The sequence below is a fragment of the Staurois parvus genome, unplaced genomic scaffold (genome assembly GCF_062004578.1).
Source record: "Staurois parvus isolate SC_StPar_1 unplaced genomic scaffold, SC_StPar_1.0 ptg000635l, whole genome shotgun sequence".
In the NCBI taxonomy this organism is placed as follows: Eukaryota; Metazoa; Chordata; class Amphibia; order Anura; family Ranidae; genus Staurois; species Staurois parvus.
Window position 1 is genome coordinate 4,013,483 of NW_028318431.1, and position 24,208 is coordinate 4,037,690.

At 39.1% G+C, this 24,208-nt stretch overlaps 1 protein-coding gene across 1 annotated transcript in view; it reads left to right on the forward strand.

The window, feature by feature from the left end:
* LOC149449184 (LHFPL tetraspan subfamily member 7 protein-like) overlaps window positions 1-15,883 on the forward strand; it is a 280,876-nt gene extending 264,993 nt beyond the window's left edge. The window contains exon 3 of the mRNA XM_089693662.1: window positions 10,122-15,883. Within this exon, the coding sequence (XP_089549788.1) occupies window positions 10,122-10,348 (227 nt within the window). The 3' untranslated portion in view covers window positions 10,349-15,883. The remainder of the gene's footprint in view (window positions 1-10,121) is intronic.
* Window positions 15,884-24,208: the final 8,325 nt, after the last annotated feature.

The window sequence follows — 24,208 nt, forward strand, 5'->3', positions numbered from 1 at the left end:
TTGTTATATTGTTTTTAAATGTAAGCCTTTAGAATCACTTTAACCTCCTTAGCAGTATTCCCGAGTGTAGCTCGGGGTAACATTTCAGTACCAAGAGCGGTAACCCCGAGCTACACTCGGGAATACCATGCAGCACTGCTCCGGCATTTGTTCTTCACTTATCTTACCCTGCGCTCCCACGATGTGTCCCCTGCAGCGTCCCCGGCCATCTCCTCCGGCCGATGCCGGCATCCGGCTTCTGTGTCCGGACGTACGGGCGCCGCCGCCGCCGGGAAATTTTAAAATTTTAAAAAATGTCATTTTTTTTTTTTTACATAGTAAAACATTGCTGTCTCAACCAATTTCACATACATTTTGTCCCGAGTGCTTTGTCCGCGCCCTGCCTGCATTTTGTCTCTTCTTTCTGCCTGGAAACTGAGAAATGTCCATGGCATCCAAAAAGTGTCCCTTTAGGTCAAAAGCGGTTTAGATCAGCTAGAGAACAGTGATAGTAAATCAGAACCACTTGCAGAATTGAGTGATGATTCGTGGGGAAATTCCTCATCAGACACTGAAAACGATTTTGCGACTGAGCTCAGCAATGTGCGAACTTTGCGCTATATTTCAAATTTCAGTGTTTTTGGCTTGATTATATTATTGAATTAAATTTTTTATTATTTTTATGATTATTTATTAAATTATAATTTATGATTTTGTGTTTCAAATTTTATCATACCCGGGATGTTTACTAGACTCTTGTTCGGACAGATTTCAGTGAGTTTTTCCTAAAAATTACAGGCCTACAATTAAAAAAATACATATTTCCATGCAAAAAAATGGTACCGCTTTCAGCACCAAAAATCTGAAATAATCATGCCGCCAGGGAGGTTAAGGCTCTAGAACCAATGTAATGTTTTCTGATGTGCACAAGCCCTAGAAAGAACACTGTGGAATAATGTCAGAATAGGTATTGCTTTGGTAATAATCACTATATAACCAGCCAGTATTTCTCTCTCTCTTGAAATACCCGTGCATCTAAAATTCCCCATTGATCTGAATGGGGAGTTTTTGGGATAGACAGCATTAAAATATTCTTGATCAGAGCTGCATTCTTGGTGCAATGTTCTTACATCAGGTCACAGGTCATGAATTGCTCTGAAACTTTTGTAGTAAAAGATAGCTTGCAGAAAGCTCAAGTAGGATTTCTTATGCAAAGCTATAACTACAGAAAATAGAAATCGGATTAATTCAGAACAAACTAAATAGCAAAATGAAGAGGGTAGTTAAAAAGAAATATTTTACAGCCAATCAGCAAAATGCATTAGGAAACGGTTGCTAAATATATGAAATGATTATAGAGCCATATGTCATGGACAGTGCTGGAACACTACATCATTGTGCTGCTGCCAACACTAAACTATTTACGGGACTTCATGAGGACAGCTGTGTATCAACCACTTATTCACAGAAAATAGGATTATTGAATGTTTTAATATGTAAATTGGTGCAAAAGTAGCTATGAACCCTATCATTTGAAATGATGGTTGTTTATTCTACAGCATGATTACTTTGGGAGTAACTATGAGGGTGCTAAGAGTGCAGCTGTCCCTCTGGCCTATGAGGTGAGGGGGTCCAGTGTAATTGCTACTACCACGCTTTACCAGCTGTGCGCTAACATTACATTGTGTACAGAATAAAAGAGCATTTCTTTTTCATTCACAAGCTTTTTATGTTCAGTAATCTGCTGCTTGTGCATCTAGAAACATTTTTATGCTGCACAGGATTTATTGGATTAGCAGCCAGATATACAGTATGATGAGCCAAGATATCTTATAGCACCCCTTGTAAAACTGTGGAAGATTGGATAAAAACAACCCTCATTTGAAATAGCACAGCTTTTCTTAAAGTGGCAATAAACTCACAACCAACAATGTAACATACTGCAGCTTACCAATTCTTAGATGTGGTAGCTGCAATGGTTTTCTTTTTTAAGCTTTTTTCCCTTTTGTTTTCACCTGGAGATCTGACCAGTAACATACCTCCTGTACACTCTGGATGAAGGAGCACAGGGTGTACCCTTGGACAGCAGCAGCACTGTCAGTTTGGGGGGTGGGGGTAGTATTAGATTTACTAAAAGATTTAGATACACTAACAAATTGAAGCCAAACTTCAACTCACTGCAGTTACACAAGCAGTTACAGCAACAGTTTTTTGCTTTAGGGATAAAGGTTTTACATGGCTAATAATAACCTGTCATGCTAAGCACCCCTGTCAGTGGTAAATGGTTTATCTCAACACTCCTAATGCATTTGAAGGAGAGCTTGTTCTTTTGAAAAATAACAAACTTACTGGTTGGATCACCAGGTGAAAAAAAAAGAAAAGCCTAAAAAGAACACTAATGCAGCCACCACATCTAAGAAATGGTAAGCTGCAATATAATAAATGTTTGATTTTGGGTTTAAAACCACTTTAAATTAGAAGTGAACTAAAAAAAGTGAAGATTTGCTATGTTATAGAGAATGAATATGCTCTGCAGAACTAATTGAGAAGAGCTCTGAGAGCTGATTAGAGGGCAGAGACACACTCCCTCCACACAGCTCACAGGAACAGAGCTGAGGCTGTCAAACTGCTGGAGGTTCCTCCCCTGTCACCATTTCTCTCTCAGTGTCAGGAAAACTTGTCAGAAGTGATTCATGCAGATAGCAGAGGAACAGGATAGCAGACAGAAATTACACTTAGGGCTCTTAATTGAGACAAGTACACACTATAGAGGGATAAGCTTTGTTCATATTTCATGTTTAAGGTTTAAAACCACTTTAATAGAAGGTATGACATGCTTTCTGGTTATTCTTGTAAACCATATACAGCATTTGTTCCTTTACCAGCTTTTTGCCAGTTCTGTTTTTCGTCATGTTTTATTGTTTTGAATTTTATTAAAGTGGTAGTAAAGTCGCCAGAAAAAAAAGTTATAAACAACCTGCCTGTCAGCGCCTTTTAAAATTTTGACTTCACTTCCATTTTAACCACTTGAAGACCAGGCCTATTTTGACACTTTGTTTACATGTACAAATTAGTAATTTTGTTTGCTAGAAAGTTACTTACAACCCCCAAACATTATATATATATATATTTTTTTTTTTTAATGCACAAAAACACTATATAATACCCAGTTTGTTTTGTAAAATATAAATGATGATGTTACGCCAAGTAAATAGATAACTAACATGTCACACTTTAAAATTATGCACGGTTGTTGAATGGCACAAAACCGAGATCGGTTTGATCCAATGCTTTCACAAGCTAAAAATAGCTTGAAAACAAAGACCCGTAACCTGGAAATGATGAAATACTTGTCACTTCCGGTTTCGAATACTTGATTTGATACTCCCCTTGATTTCCGGTTTCGAATACTTGACAAGATCCTTGATTTGACTCTTTCCCTGGGTCTTAATTTATCTAAAACTGGCCCTGCCTGCAGTGAATATTTGGAGACTGTCACAACCACTGCTTTATACAGTAAATATGTTCCTTAGAAACTGTCTTTCAAATATATTTATTTCACTTCTGTACCATTTGAGAGCTCATCCTTGCAAGCTTTAAAATAGAACTTTTGAACCTTTTAACTTTGGTAATTACTTTTTAGTGCAGTGCCTACCACATCCTATTAGAGCCATTGCATTTCTTTCATCATCTCTCCTAACATTCTGCTAAAACTTTGTAGTAGTACTGCCTGGACCTTGAAGAAGGGGACATACCCCGAAAGCTTGTCCTCAAAATTGTATGTTAGTGCAAATAAAAAAAGTATCACGTCAGTACTCAATTGTTTCTGTCGCAAGTGCACTAATACGGCTACAATCACCTCAAGCCATTGCATTTATAATTCAGCCAGTATGCTGTAACGGTGAGCTCTAAAGCAGAACTGAAGTCCCGCTGTAAGAAACAGTGTGCAAGCAGGCGCTTATTGCACAAGAGTCATGCACTGTCCTCTCTGTCTACCTGTCTGGTCACTGTCTTCTCCGGGGCTGTAAACGGAGTTGCACTTGTGTGCACAGGCACTCAGAAGAAGATGCCAGCTTTGGCGAAGACCATTGCACAGGTACGTGTTCACCATTTAGGTCTGCTGTTGTCAATCTCAGCCAGTGAGGGGGAAGCTGGGGCAGGACTAAGTCATGCTTTGTGTGTCCCATAGACACATAGAGGCAGCTCGGGAGTGAGCATACACAAGTTCCCCCAGAGCAAGCAGCTTGCTCTCTGAGATACACAGCAAGGAGGAGGGGCCAGAAGCACTGGTAGGGGACCCAAGAAGAGAAGGATCGAGGCTGCTCTGTGCAAAATCATTGCACAGAGCAGGTAAGTATGATGTGTTTATTATTTTCAGGAAAAAAATACTGAGGCTTTAGAACCTCTTTAAAACTGTGTATTGTGTTATTATTATTTTTTTCTTAGTCACCTTGTAGCTTAGATGTGAGCTATTATTAAATATAAGCTTTCAAGCTCTATTATCAGCAAATCTGGTAATGCATCTTCTTTCCTGATTAGCCTGATTCCCTTTGTTAAACTGCTTTTTTTTTTACAAATGTCCCTTAGGAATTTATAGAACTAAGTATAGGTTTGTATAGAGAGTTGTAGAAGTACCAGGAAATAAATTCAGGATGGAGTGTTGGGGAGTCCGTGGCAGCCTTTTATTTTACAAACACACAGCCAGGTGTCATAGGCTGCCAGAAACAAAAATTGCTGACATAAAAAAGAAAGCATCTGCTGCTTTCTTACATTTGCACAGCTTTGAACTTTTACATTATATGAGCGCACGCATTTCAGATAGCTGAAAAATGACAGATAAAATAATTAATAAGGGAATGATGTGATTGTGATGACAGGTGAAATATGCCGGAATACAAGTGCCTCTGTTTGCATCTTGTTGTAACTTGTGCCAGACGGAGGCATAAACTATTGGCAGAGTCTTCCATTTACTGGGAGAAATCCAAGAATGCAGCAGATTCCAGCCTTCCATACATGCTTGTCTGGTTTATGACTAGCAGGACCCAATGTATAGTTGGTCTATAGAGAATAGACACATTGTACAGACCTTTCTTATCGTATTCTTTTTTGTTGGATTGCCCAGAAAACAAAGAGTGTTCTGAGAGATGATGACACTTATAAAGCTCGACAAGTGCTTCAGCTGGACAGGCAGGCAGAGCTGGAAGAGGCTGACAACAGCTGCGCAGAACATTACAGCACATCAGGCCTTCATCCTCTGTGGTTATTTCTCATTTGTTCATGGGTAACTACCCTGATAAGCTGGCACATGTTTTCTGTGTGCACTTTTCCTTTCTATATCTTGCCTATGGGACTTCTGTAAGCATTCCTGCCATCCACACGCAAATGTGCTTTGATATCTTTGAACCCATAAATAGGGTTTATTCTAGGTGCCTAAATGGTTATTTTTTTCTAAAATGTATGTATAGTATTTGTTCATTTGGTCACGTATTCTTTTCAATCTTTCCCTATATAATAATATTAACTTTCCTTCTATAGGGAGAAAACAAAAGTGGCTCAACCTAAATTGAATTTCTTAGCCATTCTTGTCTCAATATAATAGAAATATTAGGATAAACATCCATGTAGTCAGATCATTTTGCTTAGAAATAAAACATACACATATACAGCATCTGTTGATCCACATTATCCTATTAGAAAGAAGTATGATTTCAGGTGTTGTAAACCCTTACATAAATCCAGTGAAGTGACTGGCCTCAGGTGATACACAGAAATGAAACAAATCCTCTGATGTACAATACCTGTTTATATACAGTCGTATCTTCTCTACAACCATTTACAATGCAGAGTTTACAAAGCTTGTCTAAGCTGTCAGAAAAAAGGGGAAGGAGACCTGAAATTACACTCTGCAGCGCCCAGTGAGGAGAGTTTTAAGCGCTGATTGGAGGGGAGGGAAGGTAAGGGAACCCCCCCCCCCCTTCTACACAGCTCACAGGAACAGAGCTGAGGCTTCAATTAGCTGAAGGTCCCTCCCTGTCACCTTTTTTCTTTCGGTGTCAGGAAAACTTGTCAGAAATGATTCATGCTGATAGCGGAACAGAGCACCAGACAAAAATGACATTTAGTATTTTTACTTGAGACAACTACACACTATAGAGGGATATCCTTTGTTCATATTTCATGTCTGAGGTTTACAACCACTTTAAAGGACAGCTGAGGAATAATTTTATAAATAATGTATGTTCTGATTTCTTTTTTTATTTCTTTATTTAATAATTTACATTTTATAGTAAGCAGGCTACTAGAAAAATTCCAGGCTGTACCTGGCCAAAAGCTATTATTGATAATTAGCAAAAAAGATCTGCACACCACTATTGTCTGCACTATTTTGCAACTAACAATAAAAAAATTAGGATCTTAAACCCCTCCAGTGTTTCAATCTGCTAGTACAATAATTTTAAATATATAAACACAAAACATACCAAAAATGTTTTTACATCTACTGAGTTTCACATCTACTGGGCAGCACAAATCTGGGGAACACCTCTTAGGGCTCCTGCCGACTGCTGTTAAAAGGCTGCCAGAGCCCAGTCTGCTACTATCATGTGGCCTCAGTGTTCTCTAGCCAGTAGGCTCCTATTCAAAGGCTTACATATCTCAAAAAATCTACTTTCTCCAAATGTATGGAATTATTTACTATGGTTAGTTTTGTAAACTCGTGATTTTTTTTTTCTTGGTGGTATACCTTAAAGTAAACTTGTAAGAGAAATATGGATGCTTCTAGTGTTTACTTCTGCTTTTAAAATGCTAGTTGTCTGGTTGTCAACCTGACCCTATGGTTCAGAGGACAGGTCAGAAACATATCTAAAAGGATAGCAATGTTAGCACCCATATAGTTTTGTAATGGGCTTACTTTAACTAACTGCAATTTCCTCTCTATCAGGAGCTACACAGTATTTCATTTTATGCCTCTACTGCCCCCCTATGGATTCATTCTACTGGTTTAACACTTTGCAAAATTTCAGTCCTGTGGGATTAAAATAGTTGCAGAGTTTAACAGATGTAAAAATTAGGATGTAAACTAGAGTTTATCATTTGTGGAGTAATTGTATAGTCATTTGAATTACATGGAAAAAAGTTACTGATATAATTAAAAGAATATACTGTCACACGCAAATACAAATGTGTTTATATGGCGGATAAATAAAAATAGTTCAGATGCATTTTGTCAGTACGTTTCCTACAGATATTTAAAAATGACACAGAAATCAGATTTTTTTTGTAGCAAGCCCTACACTTAATCAGTAGGCTAAACATATAATGCCCATCACTAAATAAATAATAGGTTACAAAGTGGTTTCAGAGAAGCTAACTTTATAGTCATCTTATTAAAGTGGTTGTAAAGGCCGAAGGCTTTTCACCTTCATGCATTCTATGCATGAAGGTTAATAAACCTCTAGTGTACAGCTCCCCCCCTCAGCCCCCCCTAATACTTACCTAAGCCTGATCATTAACCAGCAATGTGCACGAGAGCATCTGCTCTCCTGGGTCTTTACCTCATTGGCTCAGACAGAGAAGCAGTAACCATTAGCTCCTGCTGCTGTCAATCACAGCCAATGAGGAGGGAGCAAGTAGCGGTGCCAAGCTGCGCTCTGTGTGTCTTATGGACACACAGTACGGTTCGGGAGTGAGCACACACAAGTGCCCCCCCCAGAGAAAGCAGTGGGGAGGGGTCAGGAGCACTGTCTGGGGACCAGAGAAAAGGAGGATCATGGCTGCTCTGTGCAAAACCATTGCACAGAGCAGGTAAGTATGACATGTTTGTTATTTATTTTTTTAAATGTACCTTTACAATTACTTTAACAACCTGCAAATGGTTTTAGAAATCTTCTACTTAAGCGTCTGTGAATTTCTGCCTCTTCCCCTTCCCCCGTTCTATCACCTTTCAACCTACACCAGGCACCACTAAATGACCGAGTAACAGTCCTATCGGGATTGCAGCCCCACCAATTAAATGCCTGAGTGTTCTCACCGCCGCTGTCATCCCCGATGAAGGTCAAAAGGTTGTAGGCACAGCAGGTCTAAATAGTGGACGGGACTTTTCATAGTAAAGGCATGTGAATGGTTGCTTGGACCGCCAGACAGCTTTGCAACCAATCACGCACTTCTTAATTTGAAAAGCTCCACCCTCTATTCAGACCTGCCATGCCTTTAATCTTTTGCCCTTCCTTGAAAATGACAGCGGTAGCGGTGGGCAGGCGAGAACACTCAAGTAGGAAAGTAAAGGGAGCCGGGCGGTTGCTGTGGTTTGAAGGGGACTTTGGTAAGAAGGGAGTAGTGTGAGGAAATGAAGAGGAGTCTGCAATATGAAGGAAGGACTGCAGTGTGGAAGGGGGACTGTGGTAGAATGGGGGGGGGCTGTGGTGGAAGGGGAGAGGGTTGGCAATGTGTAGAAAGGACTGCGATGCAAGGATGAGGGGGGAGGAAACTATGACTTTCATGTAAAGGTGCGGGGGGCTGTGATGCAAACGCTAGGTTCACACTAATGCATTTGCTGCAGCTTGTGTTTGCATGGGCACAGCAGCCCATTCCTTTGAATGGGCTGCTGTACCTGCGAAGAACACAGGAAACAGGTTCCTGCAATCACAATGGGCAAGACCTGAAAATGCTCTGTGGGTGTGGCTGCAGGTGGTTGTGGGTGTGGGAATAGGTGCGATTTACACTCTGCCCAGCACCTGCTACCACCCACAACAGTGTGAAACTAGCCTAAGGGCCAGTTCACACCATGCCCGCATCTGAATTGCACAGGTGTGCGCTGTGTGTTCCTGGGCAATTGAAACTGCATACAAAACGCTCTACATCTGCGGCGGGTGTCAAAAAGTTAACGCCACCCCAAACGCAGGTCGCAAATGCAGCCAAGATTGCATGGTACTTTTGTACTATGCAACCCAGTTACAGTGCATTTTAAAAAGTAATGCATGCACTACTTTTGGTGCAGTGCAATTTCAGTCTATTAAAAATGAATGGGCTGAAATTGCACTTCACAAAACCACATGTGAGTCACACAGGAACACACAGGGTGTTCCTGTGCAATTCAGATGCAGGCATGCTGTGAACCAGCCCTGAAGGGGGACTGTGATGTAAGAGGGGGAGATGTGATGTGAGGGGGGGGCTAGTAAGGATTTAAAGAGGAAGACTGTGATGTGAAGGGGGGATGATGTAAGGGCTAATTCACACTTGTGCAGCGATCTATGTTATCATGCACTAGAAAAACAGAGTTCTCTGCAAGGGCATTAGAAAACAATCATTTTCTATGTGCCCTGTTCACACTGCATTTTTTGGCAACTAACTGAAGCTCACCTGAAGGCTCCATGTACGGTCTGTTTCTATGCTTGGAAACTGAGCTGTAGTACATAAAAAATAATAAAATCTAATTTTAAATATTCAATAAATCTTAAAGAAAAAAAGAACACAGTGAGATTGATTTTCCTAAAACTGGAAAGTGCAAAATCCTACACACAGAAATCAATCAGCTTCTAACGTCAACTTGTTCAATGAAGCTTTGACAATAAAACCTGGAAGCTGATTGGTTTCTATGCAGAGCTACACCAGATTTTGCATGCTCCAGTTTTAGTAAATAAACCCCAGTGTGACTGATTTTGAATGTGCCATGGGTAATATCCTGTGCCTTGTACTGTGTAATTAAGAAAATGGGAATTTTGATATACCTGCAAACTCTTACAGAACAAAGGCTCCTCCTTTGTTCTTTATGATCTCCCTATTGTTTGCTACAAAAGGGAGGCTTACTGGGAGTGGGAGGGGTTATACAGGGGCTGTACCTGCAGCTTTTTTTGCTATTCCAATCCAATCTTCTTTACTCTATATTGTTATGGTAATCAAAAACTTTCAGACTATCATTGTTTCAGATGGTGATCTTCACAAAGTGAGGTCTATAGTCAAGTGGCATGAAGGGCTAGTGAATGTAATTCTGGAACAGGTTAAAATTGTGAAAAAAAGAATGTCTAATTGATGGTCACATTCATGCTCAGCCTGTAATCAGTAGCGACAGAGTGCTGTTTATTCATTTAAAAAATGTGATTTATACATAAATTCTAGATTTTAATTTTTTTTCTGTTCTCTTGCAGTGTTCATCATGGCTTCTGGTCTTTTGGTGTACCCCTTTGGCCTCAACTCTACTACTGTGAAGAAATACTGTGAGAACTCAAGTATATACTATGCAGGAGACTGTCAGATTGGATGGGGCTACATGCTTGCCATCGTTGGGGTCATGTTATCTGTGTTTTTGCCATTTTTCGCTAAATATGCACCAAGAGAACACATATCTCCAACCCCAATTCCTACAATTTTATAGTATTTTATTACTGCTGGAATAAAAGAAAAAAAAAACTGAAAAACATTCTGTCTAGAGAGGGAAGGACAGAAGGTATTATAGCACTTCCTTACAGCTGTGCAGCTTAACATATAGGCCACATTGAATATTGCATTGATCGTCTTCCTAAAGCATGATTACAATAAAAGCCTTGAATTAAGTTTCATTACACGACAGTGATTTTCTTAGTTTTCCTACTCTTTCCTTTATACTCTATGCTAGTTATTTTAAATATTACTACCTCCTAAATAAACTAATTTTACATTACTTGCAAATTCTGTGTTGGAAGTCAGATGTGTTGTTTAAAAAAAATGCCGACACTATTTTTAAAAAGGCCATCCAATTTTCTATCCGGCTGCCTGGTACAGCAAATACGTTACTATAAGCAAAGTGCAATGCCAGACTGTCTCAAGCCTCTCATGATGTTCCATGCCCCCCTTTATTGGGTGTAGAGAGCTCAGCTCAGGCCTCATCCAGCCCCAAGGTTTAAAAGTTAAATGCAATGCACCCCCTGTGCCTCTGGTAGTTGTGTTCAATCTGGTTGCAATCCATCCATATTGAAGGCACTGAGAGCTAGCACTGTAACAGCACATCAAACTGCAGCAACAGTGGAATAGTTGATCACAGCAACCAATCTGTTTTTCCATTGAAGTAAAGGAATATGGTTGCCTATATTGCTCTAGTTTTCTTTACAACACGTTTTTCTTAATATTTCAGCAAACTGCAGTACTTGATTTCTAGAGAAGCCTGCTCAAAATTTTTCCAGTTTCTTCCCAGTATGCTGTATACTTTCTATTCACTTGTGGCATGAACTGATGCTTGGATTAAAAACCTATTTTTCTTTCTGCTAAAAGATAACTATACATTAAAAAAAAACCTAAGCTTACTGCCCCCCCATCATAATATCCGCTTCCCGACCGCCCTATAGCAGAAATACTGCTACAGGGCGGCACGGGTGCGCAAAATCATTTCCAGGCAGGGGGAGCGTGCGCGCTCTACCCACGCCGCCATTCGCGGCTGCGACTGTCACTCATCAGGTCCCGGCCAGTGATTACTCGCCGACGCCTGGTGACTTCCGAGGATCTCCGATGGGGAGAACTGTTTTGTTTACTAACAGTTCTTCTCCCTGTCAGCTCGGGCACACTGCTTTGGATGGCTGTGCACAGCACAGCTATCCAAAGCAGTGTGATTACAGTGAAGCACACAGACACCACCCCATAGTAAAACACTCCCAGCACACAGTTAACCCTTTGATCGCCCCTCATGTTAACCCCTTCCTGCCCAGTGCCATTAGTACAGTGTCAGTGCTTTTTTTTAGGTGTCACTGGGGATGTCAGTAACACCAAGTCAGTTCCCCCCAGTATCAGAATGTCCGCCACAGTCCCGCTATAAGTCGCTGATCGCTGCTATTACTAGTAAAAAAAATTTTTTAAAATCCCAGTATATATATATTTGTAACCGCTATAACTTTCACGTAAACCAATTAAGTTACACGTATTGTGATTTTTTTTAGCAAAGACATGTAGCGGAATACATTTTAGCCTAAATTTATTACGACATTTTATTTTTTTTATTTTTTTTACTGGACATGTTTAGTAGCAAAAAGTCAAAAATATTGTTTTTTTTTCAAAATTGTCTGTCTTTTTTTCTATTGCGCAAAAAAATAAAAACCGCACAGGTGATCAAATACCACTGAAAGAAAGCTCAATTTGTGGGAAAAAAGGACATACATTTCATTTGGAGGCAGCGTTGTATGACCGTGCAATTGCCACTTAAAGTAACGCAGTGCTGTAATGGAAAAAATGGCCTGGTCAGGAAGGGGGGTAAATTCTCAGGTGGGCAAGTAGATATGTATACCCCCTTGTACACACCTAGGGTCAGCAAGCCAAGGGGCACTCATGTCCTCCTTAGAGATGGTGGGGTCATGTGGTACTACTACTTCTCCAAAGGCCCTTATCAAGCAGACATGACCCTGCACGCTTACAAGTAGATAGCTTTTTCTGTTAAGGGCCTTTGGAAAACAGAGGACAGGAGCATCTCCCTGCGTAGCACAGCATAGGCTACAGTTCCTGCACTGGGTCACCCACTAACCTAAGCTCTGTACAAGGCTGGGGGGGGGGGGGGTTGTTAGGTTTAGGCTGTTTGTCCTAAAGTTAATTGTCAGTTACTTTAGTTAACCACTTGCCCTCCAGGGGATTAACCCCCCCCCCCCTTCCTGACCAGGCCATTTTATGTGATATGGCACTGCGTTAATGTAACTGACAATTGCGCGGTCATGCAATGCTGCACCCAAATGAAATTTATGTCGTACAAATAGAGCTTTCTTTCGATGGTATTTGATTTTTATTTTTTGCCATTTTTATTTTTTGCGCTATAAACAAAAAAAGATCGACAATTTTGAAATAAAAACCAATATTTTTTACTTTTTTCTATAAAATATATCCAGTAAAAAAATTTAAAAAATCTAATTTCGTCATAAATTTTGGCCAAAATGTATTCTGCTACATGTCTTTGCTAAAAAAAATCCCAATGCATGTAAATTAATTGGTTTACGTGAAAATTATAGCATCTACAAATGGCGATATATATATATATATATATTTATATATATATATATACTGGGATTTTTTTTTTTATACTAGTAATGGCGGGACTTTTCGGCGGCCATTCAGACACTGGGGGGAACTAACTGACACTGACATCCCAATGATACTAATACAGTGATCAGTGCTAATAAAAAGCACTGACACTGTACTAATGACACTGGGCAGGAAGGGGTTAACATCTGGGGCGATCAAAGGGTTAACTGTGTACTGTTTTACAGTGTATGCTATGTGTGTTTTACTAGGGAAACATACTGCATGTCGGTACTGACAGGGGAGAGATCTGTGTTGTTTAAACACAGACCTCTCCCGTCACTGTTCCTCTCCGATCGCCGGGTGTCTGCGGGCAATCTCTGGCCAGGACCTGGTGATCGACATCTGTAGCCGCCAATGATTTTGCACAGCCATGCCACCCTGTAGCAGTAGCTGTGCTATAGGGTGGCGGGGAACCGGTTAAAGTATAGTTATCCTTTAGGCCTTACTTTATTTAAACTATAATCTACACATTCATACTTGGTAAGAATCTGTTTAGTCTAGTTGACTAGACTATTATAAAATGTTTTGTGAATCTGATCTGAATAATTTAGATCTTTCTAATCACAAGTACAGTTTTTATAAGGAGATCATGTATTAATTTCTAGTAACTAATTTTCAAAGTGTGTAAAGTGCTATATTTCTGGTGTGTTGAAAAGTTGGTGTTACCTCACATTACTATCAACGCTAGACGTTTACACTGATATATTTAAATAAATAACACTGTTTATGAAAGTTGGCCTTTTACAAAGCTGGACAATTCAAACAAAGCATATGATGAAACGCAGCTTAAAGTGCTTGTAAACCTCAGACATGATTTATGAACAAAGCATATCCATCTATATCGTGTACTTGTCTCAGTCCAGAGCACTAAGTATAATTTCTGTCTGCTGCTTCATTCCTCTGCTATCTAACTGTAGATAGACAGGTGCAACTTATATAGGAGGATTTGTTTCATCTCTGTGTATCATCTGAGGCCAGTCACTTCACTAGCTATATGTTAGGGTTTACAACCACTTTAAGTTATCCTTTATGTCACTCATCTGTCAAAGAGATCAGCAGTTCCAGTGATATAAGCAGCTCAATTTATACGCAAACCTCAATCTTTTTCTTTAAAGGTACTGCTTGGGCCCATACCTCTGACCTCCCAGTTGATTAGTAAAGCCACCCATCACATTAAAAGATCAACAGGGAAGCTAAGATGGAAGAGTCAGGGCCAAGCTTGACTTTTACAGGAAAGTCGAGATTTCCATATAAGTGTACGTAATCCTGAATCTGCCAATCATTTTGACATGCAGCCTTTACTGAGGTAACATCTGTTTATGTATTCTATGCATCATTTTTGAGTTACCTAGTTTTGTGACAGGGTTATTTTAAATGTGACTGTGTTGGCTTCCTGAACAGACTTTGTTACAGTATTATGCAAAATGCCTTTATTAACAAAACTAACAATTGTGGATTTGTTTTTTTCCTGTTTTAATGGATTTGCTTGCCCCTTTAAGCAATTTATTGGGGGATTTTCACAGTATAGCAGTCCTCCCATCAGGTGACAAGTAGCATTTTTACAAAGCTCTAATAGAATGCCATTATATCAGGTGACAGGTTAATTATGTGATCACAGCTCCCGATTTTATGAATTCTATGGTGTTGATTTACTAAAGGCAAATAGACTGTGCACTTTGCAAAGTGCAGTTGCTCCAGAGCTTAGTACATGAAGTAAAGCTTTACTTTGCAAAGAATACCCAATCACATGCAAGGAAAATGTTAAAAACAACTGCATATTTGCTTGAACATGATTGGATGATGGAAGTCAGGAGAGTTTCTGCTCATTTACTAAGCTCTGGAGCAATTGGTCTTGCAGAGTGCACAGTCTATTTCTCTTTAGTAAATCAACCCTATGGTTTGCTATTTTGTGTAATAGATTAGTGTACTTTTATCAACGGTCCTGAATCCATACCTACCTGTCATCAAATTGTGAAACACAACTACAAACTATTTAAAATAAATAAATAAATAAAAATAACTTTGCCTGGCTTGCATAGTGCCCTCTTGAAAACAGTGAAAATGCACCAGGCCTTACCTTAGAAAATAATGTTTGTCCCACGTGCATGCTCCAGGCTCTATGGCTTGGCCTGGCACATTGATGATGATCTCAGAGGATACCTAAACACATGAACACAATGTAAATATTGTTGTCTGAGATTTATATTTGTTTCTAGAGTTTGATGAGGAATACAGCAGGCGGTTGGGATGTGGGTTGTTTTATGAAAGTGCACTTATCCTTTATTGTAGCTGACTACGCAGAAATTGGTAATATTTTTAACTTGGTACTTTTACATCAGGGGGTGAATGAAAAGTCTGATATTGGGGCTTCTTCTGTGCACTACAACAAAATTTCCAACTTGATTAAAAACTATCATTAAATTATAATATCTATTATAGGAATATGAGAATCCTTGATATATTGTTTTCTTGATTTGCTGTTATGCATTATATGAAAAAAGATTATGACAACTGTGATAAACAGACAGAATATTTCACATTTCTGAAGGGGAAAGTTGCCACCTAACCATCCTGTGCCTTTACTAAAAGATCAATAGAACAAAAATATTATGTACCAGGGATGTTTATTAACTGCAAGATGCTGTACATTCTGTATAATACTGTTTTGATTATGTATTTGTCTGTTTGCAACAGTTCAGTGGATATTTGTAAAGAAAATTATAGTCGTGTTCCTTTTTAGTGTCATTCAAACTAAATGTCTATTACTTTACCTTTTATTTATACTCAAATGTTCAGATTATGATGTTAAAAACTGTTAACTAAAATATATTTTTCATTGATTTTGTCACACTAATAAAGTAATTTTTAATCAAACTAACCTTTTAGAGCTATGTTCTTTGTGTTCCAGATATTATAATGCATCTTTTGGCGTGATTGGTTTGACTGCTGTCTGACCACACATAGATTATACATCATATTTAACAAGCAAATATATAAACAAAAAGACATTCTTTTCTTATAAAAACAAGTCCACCACAAGGAGCTTTTCATACAAAGGCTTTTCAGTTTTTTTTATTTATTAGAATAGTAATTTTGACATACCTGTAAATTCCATATCTTGGAGTACAGTACAGGAAACAGAAATTGATCCTTAGACCATGAGTCATATGTCACAACATGGCAAAAGCTTTGTTGCTCCCCATTGTACCCATATAACCCCACTCACTCTGTGAGGCTCTACTTTCTTAGTAAGCAGTAAGATCACAGAGAAAAAAGAGGAGAGGGACCTGTGTCCTGTACTCCAGGATATGGAATTTACAGGTAGGTATATCTAATATCTTAGTCATACAGTATGGGACACAGGAATGGATTCCTAGACCAGGAGATGTCTCGAAACAGTAATTCAAGGACTGGGCAAACATTAGCCATAACAGCAGTAACTGTCCCACAAGAGAAAACAAAAGTCAGCAGTCCTGAACAGGCAGTTGACAGTAGAAGCACCTTGCAGCTAAGCAATGATCAGCAGACATTCAAACAGCCACCTGTCAAAAACAATTTTGAAAACATGAACAGAGAAACAGGTGGTGGCCCAGCAAAAAACAGAAGTAATATGCTGTAAAAAGCCAAGAACTCCAACATGTTTGAGAGAAAATTGGCTCAGGATGGGAAGGAGAGACTTGTTCCAAGAGGGCAGAAGACCTAGAAAAAAAAGCCAAAATAACCACCGTGCTGGGTGGAAGAGGATGAAGGAACCCCATAGAAGGACCACCCCATGAGGAAATGGAAGAGGGAACAGTTCCCATGAGAAGACTTGGCAGGTAGCCATAGATGAAAGTCCCGACCCCACCCATAAGTTAAATCATAAATTATCTGACATTCCTTCATGACAGGACATCTGCATGCCAGTACTAAGCTGATGAATGGAGTTGACCAGTACAACAGGCCAGAGGGTAGAGGAGCATTTACAGTTGCTGGAACCCACAATTTCCAGAAGCGGTGATAACCTCTAGAGTAGATCAGACATAGTGACAGATAATTCTGCTTTAGTCAGACAGGCTGCATATTGCAAGTCTGTGAGGGACCCCAAATCGGAAGGATGGAGCAGAGTCAATCTAAGACCTTGCTCCAGAAGATAACTGCTATCAACTTGAGAGGAACTTAAGAATTTCCTCAGCATCTGCAGCTTTATTCTTGATATTTGTCCTGTGTGCTTCCACTCACAAGCACCTGAAATCCGCCGTTGCTAAGCGAGGATCTTCCCTCATGGGGTACTCATGAAATGGATGTGGACTGAGGAAGCTCAGCATGTCCAAAACGAAGGAATCACAATAACTCAGGCACTAACCAAGTCCCTGTTTGTGTGTCTCTGGGTTATCAGGCAACAGGTGAAGCAGCATTTGATCAGCTTGCTTCATCAGTGGAAGATGGAGTCTATAAGCACCACATCTCTAACCAGAGAAGTACTTCCTTCCTGGTAGGAATAAAACATAATCAAATTTAACTTAGTATATGCTATACGCAATAACCTATAGGGACAAAAAAGGAAACAATAGCAGCTAGGTAAAAAAAAACACTGAAAGTGTAAATCACCCCATAACCTTTGCCATTGAAAATGCTTATGTGCTTAGTAGTCATTTACCGAAATGTAAATTCTGGACCGAAACTGAAAACTCAGGATGCACTTGGCCCAAAACCAAAATGGACAGTTTTAAAAAAAAAATGTTTTTTTATATAATTGTATTATATTCAACTTTTTAAATAATATCATGAATTCAAATTAATATGGATTGAAAATATACAATCCAGTAACGTAAAATAACTTATTGAAAGTAACACATGAATATTGGAAAGAAAATACAATGAAATATATCTAAAATTTAAAAAACTTAAATAGAGGCATTTCTGTATTGAAGTCAATAGGGGGCATTTTTTGCATTGAAGTCTATGGGATGCGATTCTGCATTGAAGTAAAAAGTACACGATTTTTCACTGAAGTCAATGGGATGCGACTTTGCATTGAAGTCAATGGGGGGGGGGGGGGCGTTTTTGCATTGAAGTCAACAGGATACAATTTTGCATTTAAGTCAATAGGGGGTGTTTTTGCATTGAAGTCAATGGGATGAGCTTTTGTATTGGAGTCAACTATCATTATTAACTCCGTTTTTTTCCCCTATAATCAAAACGCTGGTGACCCTATTTTCGGCCGATAATTTTTGTTGACCAATATATCGGTGCATCACTAAAGGATATAATGTAGTGTGAACTACATATCCAAGTAATGATCCAACAAGACATGTATATCCAGGAACTGGTATGTAAATGTACATGGAAACTCTGTCTCACATTGTCTATGTGCTCATCCTGTTCAGGCTGTGTCTATTCATGGCAACTATATCCACCAAGAGGTTTTCAGGGTCTAAGTGCCATAGGAATGGACCACAGGTCTGAATCTGTATTGTACTCTGGTTACTCACTTGTTGCACTGTGTACCAAGGTATGTACCAAATGCAGGATCCAGTGCCCAAAGCAAACATTACAGGCTGGCCCCTGGATCTGGGTACAGTTCCCAAGATAGACATTGAGGTTAACTGATCTGGAAACTGCTACTGAACCAAAAGGCAATAAGCAGTTGGATCTTGATAGAAGTGTTAGTTGAAGAGTAAAAATTGGCTGAAAATAGTGAAAAATCTCCAACAGGAGAAGAGGTCCTGCACCTAAGAACAATAGTAAAAACCTGGAACCTTATGGAATGGGTGGGGTTATATGAATACAATGTGGGGTGGTCCTAGCAAAGCTAGGCAGTGGCATATAACCCATGGTCTAAGAATCAATTTCTGGGTCCTGTACTGTATGATTAGGGTAGTTATTTTTGCTGAAAATATAATGGACAATGTTGTAACAGCAACATATACAGACATCTGAAGCATTTACATTTTTCTCTAGTTGATATATAAAATAGTTCATTCTGTCTATGACAAGTAGATACACAGGTGGCAAAAGTTTTTTGGCTGCAACATTTGTTCAGTCATCCAAAGGTCTGTGTCAATAGGTTTTCATTTGTGTCAAAATTGCTTCTCTACCCATGCAAGTCAATAGAAATGTAAAAGCAGCTTGAAACAAGAATGATGCAGCTTAGAAGAAGGTCATAGGTAGGTTGGAAGGTGGTCAACTGCAGGTCAAATGGACCTAACAATTGACCCTAAATGTTCTCAGAAGTGTCTCAAACTGATCTAAAATAAAATCAAAATGCACCCTAAAGTATTCTGTATTTGCCCATCAACACAAGCCCTTAGTAATGTGTGGGTTCTGCTCATGCAGTTTCTTCTATAGAGAACTATCCCAGGTGCTAGGCATCATGCGACCAACCTCTTTAAAAAGCTAGATAGCAAGAAAGTCAAAGTATGGCTGTTTGTGCCTAATTGGTATGTGAAAGCTGTGACAGCTAGGTATACAGTTATAACTAATTTAGTCTCCAATGTCACACTTTTGGCTAAGACTGAGGGAGTGACAGGTGAAAGCATAAAGAACAATAGTTGTCTATATAATGTTGGATGTACTGTAGATACTGCTGCAATTCTAAAAGGAGAAAAAAACAAAAACTCAAAAACAAAATTGACCATCATGAAGCAATCATCCCGAATAGGTTTTCTCCTTTCTCTGAGCCTGACATCATTGTACATAGCAATCTATCACTGTTAAGAGAACTCTTTTTTTTTTTTACTATGCTCCTCTAACATGATCTGGGCTTGATTTTCTAAAACTGGAAAGTGCAAAATCTGTTGCAGTTCTGCATGATAGCCAATCAGCTTCTAACTTCAGCTTGTTCAATTAAGCTTTGACAAAAAAAACCTGTAAGATGATTAGTTTCTATGCAGAGCTACACAAGATTTTGCACTCTCTAGTAAATCAACCCCACTGTGTCTATCTTCTGCCAAAATGTAATAGAGGAGGACAGATAAAAAGAGTGGGGCTGATATATAATTATCTGTAATAATGACATTTAAAGTTGAATACCAAGATAGTTAAAAAAAAATCCTTGCTCCCCTGACAGGCCCTGTGCTTTTGGCTTTTCTTGTCTAGGAAGGGTGTCCCCTTCTCTTCTTGAAGCCTCCTGGGACACTTGCATTCTAGGGGACTTCAAGAAAATCTCAGGTACACTTAGTATGCACTGAGAAATACTGGGCACGCTGGGCATGTGCAGAGGTGCTTCTACAGGGTTCCCATTGAAAGAACCAAGAAGAGACATGTGACCTCCTGATGACATTAGTATAGAAGCCTGTGATGCGGAATCTGGCGTGTGGTGGCAGAGCAACAAGCTACAGCAGACAACACTGGATCCACTGGCGTGTAAGTTGTTTTTTTGAGCAGTCAAAGTAAGAGGAGCAAAAAACAAACCTAAAGGTTGGAAAATGAAGTTGCTCTTTAGCTACTTGCCCTCTGGAAGATTTACCCCCCTTCATGACCAGGCCACTTTTTGCTGTTCGGCACTGCGCTATTTCAATTGGTAATTGTGCGGTCGTGCAATGCTGTACTCAAACAAAATTTATGTCCATTTTTCACACAAATAGAGCTTTCTTTTGGTGGTACATGATCACCTCTGCGTTTTTTACTTTTTTGCGCTATAGACAAAAAACGCTCATATTTTTCACTTTTGGTTATAAAAAATATCCAATAAACTCAAAGTTAGTCATAAATTTAGGCCAAAATGTATTCTTCTACATGTCTTTGGTAAAAAAAATCTCAATACATGTATATTAATTGGCTTGTATGAAAGTTATAGCGTCCACAAACTATGGTATATATACTGGAATTTCCACAGCGTTTACTTTCTGACTGCCTGTTACATTTCTTGAAGTGATAAAATGCCAGGGCAGAACAACCCCCCTCCCACCCCTCTGTCAAATGACCGCTTTTTGGAAAGTAGACACCGCAAGGATTTTGCACAGGCATGTTGAGTCCATGGAACATTTTAATTTTTTCCACAATATTTTCGAAAATGACAATTTTTTTTTTCTTCCACACAAAGGTGTCAGTTAAATGATATATTGCTCATGCATGCCATGGATATGTGTGGAATAACACCCCAAAACACATTCTTCTACTTCTCCCGAGTATGGTGATACCACATGTGAGAGACTTTTTGGCAGCCTATTTACATACAAGCCCCCAAAATCCAATGACCACCTCCAGCCTTTCAAAAGGCATATTTCCTCATATCACTTCCCCACCACCTATGATAGTTTCGGAGGCTTTAAAATGCCAGGATAGTACAAATACCCCCCCAAATTACCCCTTTTTGACACCCCAAGGAATTTGATACGAGGCATGATGAGTATTTTACAGATATAATTTTGTCACAGGGTTTTGAAAAAGAAAATATACATTTTTGTTTTCTTTCTTCATTTTCCAAAAACATGTGGCAACAACTCAGATCTGCAAATTACACACCATGCCTCTTAGCAAATACCTTGGAGTATCTACTGTTCAAAAAGGGGTCATTTGTAGGGTGAATCACAAAAAAAGGGGATACCACCAGAGATAGATGGGGTAGCCTTATATTAAGCTCAAAGACTCACCTAATCATAAAGGTGTGGGTGTAAACCTAGCATAATGCAGGAAACAAAAAGTAGTAGTTGCATAGGGCATACTACCAACGTAGGTAATAATCACCCTGGCAATGTAGCGCACGTCTAAAACCACATATTTATCCCATTACAGGGAGAAAGAGTAATATCTGTTGACAGTGAAACACACGACCACTGAACATATAATTAAAAACAATGCAAAAAAAGCAATCTGGGTTGCACTGTGTTTAGCATAGGAAATGTCGCATTTGACAATAGTGAGATTATACAGCGCTTTTTTTTCTTTTAGTTATTTAGATTTTTTTTATTATTTTTACACTGTCCCTTTAATTTTTTGTTTGATCACTTTTATTGCTATCACAGGGAATGTAACTATCCCCTTTGATTGCAATAGGCATTGACAGGTATTCTTTTTTGATAAATCTGGGGTCTATTAGACTCTAGATATCTCCTCTGCCCTTACATCATCTGATCTCACCAAGATCGGTATGATCAGATGCTTTCCAAAATTTACAAATGGTGCTGTTAAAGTCTGGCAAAACAGAAATGATGAAATTCTTGTAGCTTCCGGTCTCTTAGACCATAGAGATGATTGGAGCCATTCTGGTCTCTGATCAGCTCTATGGTCAGTCAGCAGAACTGCCGGCTGCATTCTTGAATTTATGTAAAAAAGGAATGAAAGAATGTGCCACTGTGTTAATATTTTAACTGTAAACAATGGTGTAAATGACCACTCATAAAACTCACATTTTAAACCATAAATTAAGGCACATCTGTAATCCAATGCAATGGCATCTGGGAGCAGTTAGCATGTGCTGCAGGTGATTGGCTGTCAAGATGGGAGAGACAAACCGCTGTGTACTGTGGTGGAACTCAGGTGGAGTGCAGCGTACGGCGTAACCGCATCACCGGAAGTGACACAATGACATTTCGGAGCATGCACACTGACTAGAGGGCGCACTCCTTTATCAAGCTGGTTGAATTGGAGGATGTGCTGGTATTTATTCTGAGGGATGGATTGACAGCCCCCAGAGAACTGAGAACAATTAGTACAACAATAGGATAAACATGTGGGACAAGGATTACATAAACGCCATCTAGTGGTTAAATGGATAACTACAATGAACACATACTATGTTAACATGATATATAGATATAAAATCTACAGACAAATAAACTCACAAAGAATATAATTTAAAACAGGAGTTGTACAAGAATGATAAATATAATATGAATTGAGTAACAGGAAATAGCAATTGCTTCTTGAACAATTTACAGGATGTTAAGAACATGTGTTTAATGTTAATACTGAAATCATAAACATTAATTAATAATTTTACAATAGATCTCTTCCATCCAATGAGGAGACCACCACAAACACCATGAACATAATTGTTCAGCCCCATTCCAATCAACCATCAATACTCGCTTCACATCAGCATCAACAGGTCATATCTAATTATGCACCCCTCAGCACACATCCGCATAATAAAGCGAATGCTGTTACTACTATCAACCACAAAATGGTATGAATATGAGTCTCTCAAGACTTGATAACAACCATCTCATCTCCAAGGCCCACCTGGATCATAGAGAGGACCCAGATCCCACCCCACATACAAGTAATACTAGTGAGATCCTCCCAGTTTCAGAGTCAGAGCCTAGCCCCAGTCCACCCAATCAAAACACCAAGGCTTTTTTTTACTCATAAACCCTCCCTGAATATAAACTATTAGGGCACAGCCATCCATAGCAATGTGCCCGAGCTGACAGGGAGGAGAACTGTTAGTAAAAAGAACAGTTCTCCTCCCCATTGGAGATCCTCAGAAATCACCATATAATCACCACATAGTGTGTATTTATTGATTCATAGGACACACAAAAAATGTTTTCATAATTATTTTTATCCATTTTTCTTTGTTTATACTTTTCTTTTACTTCATTTTTCTTTTCTTCCTTTTTTGTTGTTCTTTGAGATCACTACTTTTGATACAATGGTTTTATATGTCTTGTTACAATGTATTAGCAGACGTACCCTCAGGATTCAGGAGTGCTGATTAGGACGGGTGTTGTTTATTAACTAATACCTATATAAGACAGCACTTTTGTTGTTTTCTTTGTTATGATTAAGCACGAGATTGTGTGAAACGCGTTAACAAGTCCTGTATTCATATCCTGGTGTTTTGTGTGTCCTATGGATCAATAAATACACACTATATTCATCTATCCTCCGGTGTGCGGCTGACACTTCTTCCTGTTGCATCATGTGTGGTGGCGAGACAGAGCCTGCACCTGTCGTGGATTGAACTGGATTGTTTGCCTGAGCAGTATACCTTTTGTTCTTTTTATCCTTAGATGTGAACTCACTGTACATGTCTATTCCCCATACTTTCGGTCTTTCAGCTCTCAACCATTTTATGTCCAATACATCACTTATTAACAAGAGACAGGCGGATTTCATTCTGCTAGCTACCGAATTTTGTCTATCACATAACTATTTAGTTTAGATACTATTAGTTTTGATGATGAGTTTTACTTATGAATCCAGCGTACAGCCATGGGCGCCAATTTTGCGCCTTCTTATGCCAACCTCTCTATGGGACTGTGGGACTTAAGGT